General features: G+C 48.2%; 1 protein-coding gene across 1 annotated transcript in view; it reads left to right on the top strand.

Moving 5' to 3' along the window:
* The window catches only part of LOC130117086 (cell adhesion molecule 2-like), a 125,137-nt gene that overhangs the window by 85,076 nt on the left and 24,916 nt on the right, over positions 1-15,145 (top strand). Inside the window, exon 8 of the mRNA XM_056285235.1 lies at positions 5,082-5,200. Within this exon, the coding sequence (XP_056141210.1) occupies positions 5,082-5,200 (119 nt within the window). The remainder of the gene's footprint in view (positions 1-5,081; positions 5,201-15,145) is intronic.

A 15,145-nucleotide genomic window follows, 5' to 3' on the forward strand; every position in this document is an offset into this window, starting at 1 on the left:
ATAACCCTAGTAAAACACCTGAAAGGTAGAAATGGGATCCTCTGACTTTGCTTTGACGTAAGACCCTTCATGTATTTTAATTTTAGAGTAAACATTCTTGCAGTGCCTGAAAAACAGTTTAGCAGGGGCGTCCGGGTGGCGTGGCGGTCTGTTCCGCTGCCTGCCAACACGGGGTCGCCGGTTCTGATCCCCGTGTTACCCCCGGCTTGGTCGGGCGTCCCTACGGACACAGTTGGCCGTGTCTGCGGGTAGCCAGATGTGGGTATGTGTCGTGATCGCTGCACTAGCGCCTCCTCTGGTCAGCCGTGTCCCTCTCTCCGTTCACTTTTAGCTTGCTTGACCAATGCTGCTTTATGTTGCTGCCCAATCTGAGTCCACCGTGCGCATGCGCGACTCACCGCCACACGGAAGCGCTGTAGTGTCCGATTTTAAAGCTCTGCTGTGAAGTACAAGTTCAAGAGTAGGACTACTCACAGTCGCAGCTGGAAATCATCTCCAGCAGCTGCAATAAAACATCCCCCGTGGCTGAGCTATGTTTTCGGACCGTTTTTTTATGAATGAAAGTCAATCAGCAGAGCCGTCTTGGTTCAGTTTATATCATGAACACTGCGACTGTTAAACACGTTTGACATCTTTTGATAATGGCTTTAATAATGTCATGTAATAAGGGCTTTTTTATGATAGGCAGATCTGTCATTTCATGTCAGACTTGGTCGTTTTCGTGCGAGGGTCCGCCTAGGGCAGTGTTTCTCAACCGGGGGTCCGCGGACCCCTAGGGGTCCGTGGTGTGATTGCAAGGGGTCCGTGAAAATAAAATATCTTTAAAAAAAAGATCCTATGACATTTATAGAAATAGGATTATTTTACTCAAATGTGACTGAGACCTTTATCTGCCTAAACTATAAAGGGTAACAGGACTTTTTTCTCTAATTACATCTGTTTCACAAGCGTAATTTATTGTATTTTAATAAGAGATCTCGCTCCCGTTTGCATTGTTAAAAGTTACTGCATAAAAATTCTGTTGTTACATATATCTGAAAGTTACTGAATACATATTGTTTTGTTACATATATCTGAAAGTTACTGAATACATATTCTGTGTTGTTACATATATCTGAAAGTTACTGAATACATATTCTGTTTTGTTACATATATCTGAAAGTAACTGAATACATATTCTGTTTTGTTACATATATCTGAAAGTTACTGCATAAGAATTCTGTTTTGTTAACTATATCTAAGTTACAACTGAAAGCTCTTATTTTTGCCCCAAAGAGTGAATAAATGCTATAATGCAATTTAAAATGCAGTTTCTACTGTTTCTATCAAATTGCAACCCCCCTCTCCCAAGATCAGGTAGAGGGGTCCTCAGGGTAGATCAAAAATACGCAGGGGGTCCAGGACCCCAAAAAGGTTGAGAACCACTGGCCTAGGGGGCTGCACATCCACAGACTGACAGGCAAAACGTTTTGAGCACTGCATATTAAGGACCTTTTTTCCCGTATTTCCCGTTCAGTCAATTGCCCAAAAGTCGTATAATGCTAGGAATAACATTGTCTTTATCTATCTGTGTGTGCGTGTAGTTCCCCTCTACTGGTAGGTGACTAATGGGGTGATTTGTTGTCAGGTTCGAACACCGGAGAAGGGGGGATACGTACGGCTGGCAGAGAGAGCTGCACTCAACTGACTGCGCCCCTAGTTCGTTCAGTGTTAGGTCCCCAGTGTGCGATACCGCCTCCGGGCTCTGCAGACACAGGCCTTTTCATCTCCAATCATGGCTTCACGTGGAGACATATGAAAAACCACATCGCACCGAGCATGAGGGAAAACAGGGCAGTGGGGATATTCAACACCAGTATGGATCCGTGCTTACAAGTTAGGGTGTTTTATTCCGTTGTTTTACCCAGAAATACTAAGAATTGTTGTCTCTTTATCGTAACACATCAGCGGGAGCTCAGCGGGAGCTCAAAAGCCTGCCACTTGTCTGCCTGGTTTAAGGTCACGAGTATCCAACAACACACTTTCACCGATTATTCTGTTTACACAGTTAGTATCTCTCTCCGCTGTGCTCAAATTGTAACACTCACCCACAGAGGACTTTGACTCTGAATGTAATGAAATTTAGCTTGTCTCTCAACATCGTCTCATTATTCGCATTCCTACGGTGAACAACAGCTTGTGGTTTCACACCGGCTATGCAAAGAGGCAGACAAAACAACATTCATGCACAGCCAATGAATTATTCATCGTCCCAAGTTCCAAATCCCACTCCGATGATGTGATGTGTCTGCTTTTGAAAAGCTGACCGGTGTGTACCTTGACCCAGAAAGAGTCATTCATTGTCAGTCTCCTGAAATGGTTCGGTGGAGCCGTGGTCCCTCTCTGATGTGAAGGGTCATTCAAGGTGCATAAACCATGCAGAACAGTTGGTTATGAGACGATAGTAGTCCTTGAAACACCGACCTAGTCCAACTTAGTCAGACCACAAAAAAGACAAACTTGCCAAGCCATGGCATCTTGTTTTAAGTCTGATGATGCTCATTTCAGGATATCGCAAGTAAAATTATCTCGTTCCCCTGGCAGACGTTATTGCTTCATACAAGGAAAGTGTGCTTCATGATTGTCAGACTTGTTATATTTCACAAAACAAGAAGAGCAATCTCAAAACAAGAAACCTGATTTAAGATATTCTTTCTTTTTTTAGAGTAAACATGGGTGGTTTGTTCCGTAGGCCGGTCGGCGACGCTCCACCAAAGGGGAAAGGGAGAGGGAATGTTTCTATCACATTCTACCACACCTGACCACAACTTCCTCTGGGACATGCAGGCTCCAATCTATGAATTGGCAACCTCAAGTGTAAATTATTTAGAATTTCCCACTTTTGTGAGTTTCTCCAAAAATGTAGATTTCCATATCCATCACGTTGTTATAAAGCCGCTTGGACAACGACGGGTGTCACTGACATGCATCATCTCTCGGAGAAGGCGAAAAAGCATTTAACATCAAAGGTGCATGCGGATGCTTGCCTGAAACTTTCGGCTCTCGGGAGGGTCATAACTGCCTCACAGTTGGACGAGAGCTGCGTTGTCATAACGATGAGGTGAACAAGAACCACCACATTCTAGCCCGTCTTATCGATTGTGTGAAGCTTTGTGGAGTGTTCGAAATGAAGACTGAATCAGATTGTTATGAGTGAAGACCTTACTCCGTTTTATTTGATTAATGGTAAAGCAGGTCTCGCTCTCTCTTCACATTCAAAGGTATTTATGAGGGCAAACTGATAGATGACAGTTTATCTGTTGTTGACCACAGTGGATTGTTCAGTCACTGTAGAGCCAAAATAACTTTATTCAAGACCTTTACAATGAACTCCTGGATGTAGCTGCCCAAAGATACTGTACATGTATGTAGCCTAAGGAACAATCTTTGTTTTATGTTGCCATCTAGTGGTTACTGGTGGTATTGCTACGTGGGGTGACCAGCAAAGAAGAAATTGTACAGTACAATGTGAAGCTAGCTAGCTGATTTAGGTTAATTTACCCATTGAATCAATCGCCTCAACCATTATCACAACAATTGCCCCCCCCCCCCCCCCCCCGAGAGATTTGGCAGGAGCCGCCACTGAGATGAAATGTCTGGAAACAAGTCCTATTCTCACTAAACAAGTGCTCTCTTTCTTGAAACAAGCACTAATATCCGCCAGTGGGGTAAGAACAGTTTACCAGCAATATCTTCAAATAAGCATAATGAGACTTAAAACAAGCTGAAATCCCTTGGTGGAGTTGTCTTTTTATGGAGTAGTTCATGTTGTAACTACTAAATAATAAATCCTCTATAATATACATTGCATGCATTTATTCCCTTTCATGATGTCTAACAGAGTACGCAGCCAAAAATTAACAGCTTTGGTAGCGAACACTGACACATTTACCACAAATGTTGACTAGTTTGCATTTTCTCTGTGAGAGTAAACATAAAATAAATATCTTATTTCATCAATGCAAAAAACTCAACAGCGATAAATCTGAAATCTTAGTCATTGCCCAGACTCCCTTATCTGCACTACCCAGGATTTTTTCCCTTAACATCGATGACTCAATTTTTAACCCCCTCCGCCCAAGTTCGTAACCTTGGAGTCATCTTCAATCCCACCGTTTCAGTCCTGCCCCATATCAGCCAGACCACTATAACAGACTTCATCCCTGTAATATTGCCCGCCTCCAACCCTCACTGTCGCCTACTGCTGCAGAAACATTCACCCCTGCATCATAACATCCAGGCTTGATTACTTACGGTACCACTAACCCGGTCCTCAATAAACTTCAGTATGTGCAAAACTCGGCCACCTCTCTGCTCGCCAGCACCCGCTTAAGCGCTCGCATCAGCCCCGCCCTCCAAGACCTCCACTGGCTCGAGGTTAGACTCACGATAAACTTCAAAATCTTACTCCTCAGCAACCTGGCTCCCCCCTACCTCTCCGACCTCCCCCCCCCCGCACACCCCATACCATTGCCTCAGGTCCACTAACGCCACCCTCCTGCAAGTCGCCAGGACCGAGCAGACCGGGGGTGACGGGGCCTTTTCAGTTGCCTCCTCTCTCCGAACCACATCAAAGCAGCCCCGACTCTATCAGCTTTCAAAGAAGCCCTCAGAACCCACCTCGTCAGACAAGCCTTTTCCAGCTAACCTCCACCCATCCCTATGTTTTATTGCCTAAATGTATTACCATCTCTTATCTTTATCAGCAGTTTTTGTTTGCTTGTCTGTTTTTGCCCCTGGTGTTAAGTGTCTTTAAGCATTTAGAAAAGCATGAGATTAATCTGATTTATTGTTATTATTGTTATTTCAGTATTACCGAGTCGTAAGTGCATTTTAGTATTGTGTTTACTCATTTCCATGTGTTTTGCTTGATAATTTTTGCCTTTTCAGTTGTCCATCGTTGTGTAACTGCTGCTTTTGTTCCATTTGTGTCGTTGTTTTATCTAATTGTCCCTATTCATGTGCCATGCTTTTGTGTCCTATTGTCGTTGCTTTTTTTTTTTTTTTTGCGTTTGTCTGCATCTCTGTGTGCCCCCCACCAGGCGCCCCCACCACCCTGCCTCCATCTACCACTCCCCCCACCCATCCCACTCCTCCAGATACTACTGCACTCTTAGACACCCACGCTTCAGACCCAACAGTCACTGGCGACGGAGGTACGGTACCGCTCCCACACATCCGCACCGCCGCTCTGCATCACACACTTCTGCCTTCGCTGTCACTTCAACGCTGCTGTGTCTCTCTCCTCTCTCTTGTTTCACCATTCGATCACTAATCTACCACTCCCTCCTTCAGTCTTAGAGGTAAGACTGATGTACTGCCTTCTGGTACTCAGGACCTGGAAGCTGCCTGTTGCCATAGCTACTGTGGTCCAAATCTGATGGCTGATGGGCGGCATTCATATCTAACGTTTTTCCTACTTTTTTCTTTTATTGTTGTTGTTTTTTTGAACTTCTTCCTGTTAAAATGTGTTAAGTGGGGCGTCCGGGTAGCCTGGCGGTCTATTCCGTCTCCTACCAACACGGGGATCGCCTGTTCGAATCCTCGTGTTACCTCCGGCTTGGTTGGCGTCCCTATTGGCCATGTCTGTGGGTGGGAAGCCGGATGTGAGAATATGTCCTGGTCGCTGCACTAGCGCCTCCTCTGGTCGGTCATAGCACCTGTTCAGGGGGGAGGGGGAACTGGGAGGAAAAGCGTGATCCTCCCACATGCTACGTCCCCCTGGTGAAACTCCTCACTGTCGGGTGAAAAGAAGCGGCTGGCGACTCCACATGTATCGGAGGAGGCATGTGGTAGTCTGCAGCCCTCCCCGGATCAGCAGAGGGGGTGGAGCAGCGACCGGGACAGCTTGGAAGAGTGGGGTGAATGGCCAGGTACAACTGGGGAGAAAAAGGGGGGAAAATCCCCCCACAAAAAATGTGTTAAGTGAACAGTAGAGCGTTCTCGTGTCTCTATAGGAGCAATATAATCAAATGAGACGATCAGCCAGAAGACTCACTATTTCTTGTGTAATGACTCCAATTGCTTCTCTCTGGGTCAAATTCCCTGCAAGATCTGAAGAGGTGATTCACGGCCCACAGATGGGATGGGATGCATAGCTGCAATTAGTGATACATTCCCTCATCGCTGTAGTATATCCTGCAAACATCTGTTTATCCAAAACACAACCACATCTCTCACTCTTCTCTGCAAAACACCACCACATCTCTCACTCTTCTCTGCAAAACACCACCACATCTCTCACTCTTCTCTGCAAAACACCACCACATCTCACTCTTCTCTGCAAAACACAACCACTTCTCTCACTCCTCTCTTCAAAACACCACCACATCTCTCACTCTTCTCTGCAAAACACCACCACATCTCTCTTTTTTCTGCAAAACACAACCACTTCTCTCACTCCTCTCTTCAAAACACCACCACATCTCTCACTCTTCTCTGCAAAACACCACCACATCTCTCACTCCTCTCTTCAAAACACCACCACATCTCTCACTCTTCTTCGCAAAACACCACCACATCTCTCACTCTTCTCTACAAAACACAACCACATCCCTCACTCTTCTCTGCAAAACACAACCACATCTCTCACTCTTCTCTGCAAAACACAACCACATCCCTCACTCTTCTCTGCAAAACACAACCACATCTCTCACTCTTCTCTGCAAAACACAACCACATCTCTCACTCTTCTCTACAAAATACCACCACATCTCTCTTTTCTCTACAAAACACCACCACATCTCGCTTTTCTCTACAAAACACCACCACATCTCTCACTCTTCCCTGCAAAACACCACCACATCTCTCTTTTCTCTGCAAAACACAACCACTTCTCTCACTCTTCTCTACAAAACACCACCACATCTCTCACTCTTCCCTGCAAAACACCACCACATCTCTTTTCTCTGCAAAACACAACCACCTCTCTCACTCTTCTCTGCAAAACACCACCACATCTCTCACTCTTCTCTGCAAAACACCACCACATCTCTCACTCCTCTCTGCAAAACACAACCACGTCTCTCACTCTTCTTTACAAAACACCACCACATCTCTCACTCTTCTCTACAAAACACCACCACTTCTCTCACTCTTCTCTGCAAAACACCGCCACATCTCTCACTCTTCTCTTCAAAACACCACCACATCTCTCACTCTTCTCTGCAAAACAAAATACCACCACATCTCACTCTTCTCTGTAAAACATCTCCACATCTCTCACTCTTCTCTGCAAAACAAAACACCACCATATCTCTCACTCTTCTCTACAAAACACCACCACTTCTCTCACTCTTCTCTGCAAAACACCGCCACATCTCTCACTCTTCTCTTCAAAACACCACCACATCTCTCACTCTTCTCTGCAAAACTAAATACCACCACATCTCACTCTTCTCTGTAAAACATCACCACATCTCTCACTCTTCTCTGCAAAACAAAACACCACCACATCTCTCACTCTTCTCTGCAAAACATCACCACATCTCTCACTCTTCTCTGCAAAACATCACCACATCTCTCACTCTTCTCTGCAAAACAAATACACACGCTCAGTGTAATGGTGTTTGCATTGGCGTCTTTATTTTTCTGTTGTTAGATGATTGTAATGTAGTTTGATCGGGGGCCACATTATGCTGACTGGCCAACCAAGACTAATGGTAATTTCAGGGCTGTTTGCGTTTTATGACCGTTGATCAAAGCAGGATATCACACTCACGCAGTGTGAACGCTGACAGGTTGTTGGCTTTGCGGCATTGCGGGCAATGGTGCAAACTGATCGTTACCCCATTAAGACAAAGCGTAAGTACACCGGCCATGTTTGTACAACATATTTTGGCTGCGTTCCAGCAGCAATATTTTGATTGGCTTCACCGGCTGTCAATCAGCGGCGCGGGTAGATTGTGTTGCCACATGCCAGGTTTTTTTTGGGTGACATTTTCAACTTCAGCAGAAGATAGAAAATTCCGGTTTTCAGTGTTAATACAAGCCTGAAAAGCACAAATTGCTGACATGAAGCCACGATAATGCATGGCTATAAATAAGTGATCGGATCAGGGCGTTCGGGTCGTGTGGCGGTCTATTCCATGGCCTACCAATCCCCCTATTACCTCCAGCCTGGCTGGGCGTCCCTACAGCCACAATTGGCCGTGTCTGTGGGTGGGAAGCCGGATGTGGGTATGTGTCCTGGTCACTGCGCTAGCGCTTCCTCTGGTCAGTCGGGGCACCTGTTCAGGGGGGGGGGACTGGGGGGAATAGCATGATCCTCCCACGCGCTACGTCCCCCTGGTGAAACTCCTCACTGTCAGGTGAAAAGAAGCGGCTGGCGACTCCACGTGTATCGGAGGAGGCGTGTGGTAGTCTGCAGCCCTCTCCGGATCGGCAGAGGGGGTGGAGCAGCGACCGGGACGGCCCGGAAGAGCGGGGTAATTGGCGTGATCAGATCACAGCACAAAATGCTAACAGCCCTGAAACTACTGTCGGCCTCGTTTTGCCAGTTACTGTTCTGTCGCTCTTGATCAACTCACTTTTTTAGTCATGCGGTCGGTCTTACGACAGAGCGGTGTTATTCGTCCGTCGCAGCGACGAGGACCATCCAGTCATCCTGTGATGGATGACTGATGACTTGCGCGATGATTAAAGTGAGGAAGAGTTGCGCATCATCAACCCCACTCTCTCGTCCGAGACCACCTACTACCAGTGGCAAGACTAAGCGAGAAGTCTGGCAATGGAGGCGGATGCAGATTGTTCCTCAGGGTTTCTTCCTGAAGCCTTTCCCGTAGACGAGTACACCCGCAAGGCAGCGGAGGTTTAAATCAGGGTTGTCCTTCTGAACTGCCTGACAAGGCTAACGAGCTTCATCTACCCGGGTTTGAAATCACAGTTGTCCTTCTCTTACATTGGCTGCCGGCCAAGGCTAACGAGTCCAATCGACCCACCCGGTTATACCGCCGGGAACCCGGTCGCCCCCGCAGCAGACTTTGTGAAAACAGGCGGTACCACGAGAAGGTGCTGCTGCGGACACATTTGCGTAGGAGCGGCCATATGCTAAGGTCCTGATGGACCCGCGGCGATCACGACACCGGGGAGCGAGAGGCCACCGCACTGCTTCGCGTGCCTTTTGGCAAGTAGGACATCTGGCCTCAACAGAACAGTAAAGACACGTCGATGACAACACCTGTTTTGTTGAAACACAAGCTAAAAAAAGATCTCAGAACGAGTTGAAGGCAGCAGAAAGTTGGCTTTTTGACAATGCGGGGGGGTGGGGAGAACTGATCTTCCCCCCACGAGGACACAACGCCTGCCTCACACAATGAATCCTCACAAGTTTGTAGACAAATGGGCTTGATGGAGAGAAATTGGAGTTACGCTTTAAACCTGAGGGCGGCCCAGGCGACTGGTATTTTGGGGATTTAACCCATATCGAGCGTCCCCCCCCCCCGGGCACACTGCTCTCCTCAATTTTCTCATCCAAATCTCACTGGTAGCCCCTCGTTTCATTATCGCCTCTTCTTCCCCCTGCACTGCGTCTCCCAGTGTTGGCCCCCTCGCCACAGAGGTGTGTGTGTGTGTGTGTGTGTGTGTGTGTGTGTGTGTGTGTGTGTGTGTTCTCTTTCCATCAGGTTCAAAACTTTTCTTGTTCTGAATAACTTCATCTCTTTTGCACTGGCTTCCCTAAACTACTACTACTACTACTACTACTACTACTACTACTACTACTACTTCCGGCTGCTCCCGTTAGGGGGCGCCACAGCGGATCATCTGTTTCCATCTATTCCTGTCCTCTGCGTCTTCCTCCTCTGTCACACCAGCCACCTGCATGTCCTCCCTCACCACATCCATAAACCTCCTCTTTGGCCTTCCTCTTCTCCTCTTCCCTGGCAGCTCCATATTCAGCATCCTCCCCCAATATACCCAGCATCTCTCCTCCACACATGTCCAAACCATCTCCATCTTGCCTCTCTTGCTTTGTCTCCACACCGACCCGGCTCCCCTAAACCGCTGCCTTCGAAACCCTTTCCGATCTCCATCCCTTCTCAGCTGTGGTTCCTCCTCAAGCTTTCGTTTCCCTCATTTCCTCCTTGTGTCTTTACGTCTCCCGTCGCAAACCTGGTCAGATAGCGAAACACTTGTGTTTCGTTGGTTATCGCCCGTCTCTGCGTTGACCGTCCTGCGCTGGTGCCCGGAAGACGCAGAGACGGCTCAGCTTTTCTTCTGGTGCTCTGTCAGGAGTCGGTGTTACCCTCTCTGTCCGCCTCGGTCAAAACGTTCTTCATGATCGGCTCTCGTGTGTCCGCTCGATGTATTACCTGGTCCCTGGACGGGCTGTGGACGGTGGCAGACAACCGCGCAGTCCTCCCAGCCTTGCAGGGTTTTGTCTCTTGATGAGGTTTTCATCCAGTTCGGAGGAGACACACGTTGGTTGAGCGCTACAGGAAACATGCGGCATGTCAGAAGGCCCTCTTGAGTTCCTGCTGCGTCCGTTTCTCCTCCGCTGCCACATTCGAGCCTCTATCCTTTCCTCTCTTGTTCTATATCAGCGTGTCAGTCGTCATAAAACACCGCTAAGGCGAGGGGCATCCTCAGTAATGAGCTGTTCAGGCAGAATATGTGATAGTCCGTGAGCTGTTGGTGCGTAGAAAGCTGTGTTTTAAGATATAGTTTGGGCAAGATAGTGCCATTTGAAGCTCCAGCGGCAGAGAACCCCAGCTGCAGTTGCCATCAACATGCCTTGATGAAAGTACGTTCACACGGGGCTGTACTTTAGCGCCCCGTCCTCCACCGCAGAGTCGGGCCGGACCCTTTGTAAAGCTTGTCACCAGCTCCGAGCCAGGCTAAGCTAAAGAGGGTAGCGGGACGCCAGAGTTCCTCCGGCGATGGTTCGGGACTGGAGAGGTGGCACTATTCTACCGAGTCCAGAGGGCAGCCCAGAAAGCAGCCGACCTCATGTGTTTTCCATTTTCAAGTTGTGTTATTCAGACAACTCCAAAAAAGAAAAAAGAAGTGCGGCTCACGTCTACTTAAACACTAAATGAGACTGGGAAGTTAAATAGGCCTAACCGCAAACCACACCATCGAAAACCAGCTGATCACAAATAAATAATACAGTCGAGAATTTGAGCAAATTTGATATTAAAAAAAGGTGCTTAAAGTAAGCAAGGAAACTGAAAGTACTCTATTTGAATTATATTTAATAATAATGATAATATTTAATAGTATTTATTTTATTTTATTGAAATGGGCACCTTATTTCAGCACTGCAGTACAGTTTAATACACAGCCTCCCTATGATGCACTAAAACCCTCGCTTGGTAACGGTGGCAACCTTCCTCTCTGTCGGCACACTGCTATATCTGTGGCTGTAGCTAAGAAGAATTTGGGGGGGGGGGTTTCTAAATCCCAAATTTTTCCCATCCCAGGTCTTCCTCTGTCTGTGTGGGTTTCCTCCAGGTGCTCCGGTTTCCTCCCTCAGTCCAAAGACATGTAGGTCAGGTGAATTGGACGTACTAGATTGGGCCTAGGTGTGTGTGGGCCCTGTGATGGCCTGGTGGCCTGTCCAGGGTGTCTCCCCGCCTGCCACCCTTGGCATCCCCGCGACCCTGAGAGCAGGATAAGTGGTTCGGATAATGGATGGATGGTTGGATGGATGGATGGATGGATGGATGGTTGGATGGTTGGTCGGAACACAGTGTGATGCAATGTGCAGATTGAAGCCCATTGCAGAACTGGTTTAACACCGACTGAACACTTTCTGTGAGAGAAGCTGAAGCGGTGGCTCTGCTTGAGTCTGAGTTTGACTAACCATCGATTTGCATCTCTCTCTTCACCTTTTCATTGCCTCCCTTCCATGGATGTAACTCGCCCAGTTACTGAACAAGGCCACAAAAAGCAGATGCAGCAAGATAGCAGCAGAAAACAAATTAGGTCGAAAACAGTAAGTAGAGTAGCCACATTTTGTTTGCTAAGGTTCCCATTTAACAAACGGCTCCAACAGTGTGACTGTGTAACGAAACATATCCTGGATTAAACTTCTCTCGAGCGGTGCGGGAAGACGTGAAAAATGAGTTCTACAGAAATAGTTCATGACACCCCGAACTAATGGACTCGTGGACGGCCAAGGTGCCAGCGGCGAGTTCTGATTAAGGGCATGGTTAAAAAAAAAGAAAAGGGTATGTAGATGTAATAAAATAAAAATAAAATGCGTGATTTCATACATTTTGTATGCATACCCAAATGCATTTCAGCCACTGTGCTGTAATGGTGCACAGTACTCTTCATACAGAATATCCATCCATCCATCCAGCCATCCATCCAGCCATCCATCCATCCAGCCATCCATCCATCCATCCATCCATCCATCCATCCAGCCATCCATCCAGCCATCCATCCATCCAGCCATCCATCCAGCCATCCAGCCAGCCATCCATCCAGCCATCCATCCAGCCATCCATCCATCCATCCATCCATCCAGCCATCCAGCCATCCAACCATCTATCCATCCATCCATCCAGCCATCCATCCATCCAGCCAGCCAGCCATCCATCCATCCATCCAGCCATCCATCCAGCCATCCAGCCAGCCAGCCAGCCATCCATCCATCCATCCATCCATCCATCCATCCATCCATCCATCCATCCATCCATCCATCCATCCATCCAGCCAGCCAGCCAGCCAGCCAGCCATCCATCCATCCATCCATCCATCCATCCATCCATCCATCCATCCATCCATCCATCCAGCCATCCATCCATCCATCCAGCCATCCATCCATTATCCAAACCGCTTATCCTGCTCTCAGGGTCGCGGGGATGCTGGAGCCTATCAAAGCAGTCATTGGGTGGCAGGCGGGGAGACACCCTGGACAGGCCGCCAGGCCATGAGACAGGGCCGACAGACACACACACACACACACACACACACACACACACACACACACACACACACACACATTCACACCTAGGGGCAATTTAGTATGTCTGATTCAGCTGACCTACATGTCTTTGGACTGTGGGAGGAAACCCACACAGAAACGGGGCGAACATGCAAACTCCACAAAGAGGACGACCCGGGGCGACCCCCAAGGTTGGACTACCCCGGGGCTCGAACCCAGGCCCTTCTTGCTGTGAGGCGACCGCGCCAACCCCCTGCGCCCCCGTGCCGCCCTCATACAGAATATGATTCATGTATTTGATAAACGTGGTTAACCGTGTTCACTCTAACCGTAATAAAACGTGTGATTTCGAGACTTGCCGGGCAGGACTGCGTCCTGTCTACAAGCTGTAGGAAGCGTTTATCAGAGCTCCCGGCGCTGGACGAGGAAAACAGCGCTTACTCGCAGAGGCGCCGGTGGACCGGTTTCACCGGATCACAGTGAGAAAGCCTCGCCGTGCAGCCAGGGGCAACGCGTTAACCGACACCTCCGAGACGTGGTGCCACTTAACATCCCATATATACCCGTGACTTCGAATATGGAACAGGTATCACGAAGTCTTTATTATTGGTTTGTCCTCCGCCGTGTTGTCCACCGCTACGACGGGACAGAACGGATGAGCTGCTGCAGAGTCCCGCGAGGACGTCCCAGACACACACCGTGTGGTGTTGTTCTCTCGCTGTGTGATTCATGCACGCTGCCACGGTCTCTACGTTTCTGGAGCTCGTTTGCATAACACCCCTTATTTATCTATTTATTTATTTCTTCTGTAATCTGTTCTAGTTTGTTTCAGCCATTGTTCTTCTGACACCAGGCTGCATTGAGGCCTCCCAGGCCTTTGGTGTCGAAGCCGCGGCCTTGATTGACCTCCGCTGGTTTTCATGCTCCTCGAGATTCAAGAGCGCCTTTGAGCTTTATTAGCCTCGTTAGCCGCCATGACAACGGCGGCCGGTGGGACGACGCCCTGCAGACGGCGCTATGCTGCCCGACTGCATATTCAGCAGGCAGGAGACGGAGGACTGGCCGTTCATCGGGCCCAGAGGCAGTGTTGGAATTCATGGGATTTGAACCGTTTGCCTTAAAAAAAAATAAAAAAGTTGGTAGCTGAAAATACGACCGGGATCGACCTATAATACGAACAGGTGCCGTTAAAGTCACGGATCAGATTTCATGGGCGAGTCGCCTGCTTTTAACCCAGGTGAGGGGGCGGGGCTTATCTCAGGGTATTGAGCTGATGTGCAGAGATTGATGAATGTAAGTGGTACCCAGTTTTGCTCAGAAGCGGGCAACTTGAGTCTTTCACCGTGATGCCGACCACCTACAGCTCTTAGAAAGGCTTTGGTGGAGGGCGTGGTGCTCTATCCCGTTGCCTACCAACACGAGGATCACCGGTTCGAATCCCCGTGTTACCTCTGGCTTGGTCAGGCATCCCTACACACAGTTGGCCGTGCCTGCGGGTGGGAAGCCGGATGTGGGTATGTGTCCGGGGTGCCTGTTCAGGGGGGAGGGGGAACTGGGGGGAATAGCGTGATCCTTCCACGCGCTACGTCCTCCTGGTGAAACTCCTCACTGCCAGGTGAAAAGAAGCGGCTGGTGACTCCACATGTATGGGAGGAGGCGTGTGGTAGTCTGCAGCCCTCCCTAGATTGGCAGAAGGGGTGGAGCAGAGCAGCGACCAGGACGGCTCAGAAGAGTGGGGTAGTTGGCCAAGTCCAATTGGGGAGAAAATCACAAAAAGAAAACGAAATGCTTTGGTGGCATTACATCGTTAAAGTATTACAGCCTCATCTGGTCCACTCAAGAATTTATTTTACAACTCCTAAAACCCCCCCGACTTTTGATTAGACATGCAAATAAGCTGCATTCAGGGTGCCAGTAGACAGACATCACTCTTTCCTAATGTCAGCTGTTAATTGAAGTCCAATTAAAATGACTGTTGTTTTATTGCAATCAAAGCTCCCGAGAACACCAAAATCTGAACCTCATTAAACCGGGTTTGGTAAACTGGGCGCTGTTGCCTGCACAGACCTCACTAGTTTCTGGTTTGTCCTTAATAGTTAAAGGCCTCAACTGTTGATGCTGAAAACATGTGTTGAAGCCATCCTTTTGTTTTAGCAACACTGGACAGATCTCATTATGAAATAATGAGCTAATGTTGCCTAATAATAATAATAT

This window comes from Lampris incognitus, chromosome 8 (assembly GCF_029633865.1).
Source record: "Lampris incognitus isolate fLamInc1 chromosome 8, fLamInc1.hap2, whole genome shotgun sequence".
In the NCBI taxonomy this organism is placed as follows: domain Eukaryota; kingdom Metazoa; phylum Chordata; class Actinopteri; order Lampriformes; family Lampridae; genus Lampris; species Lampris incognitus.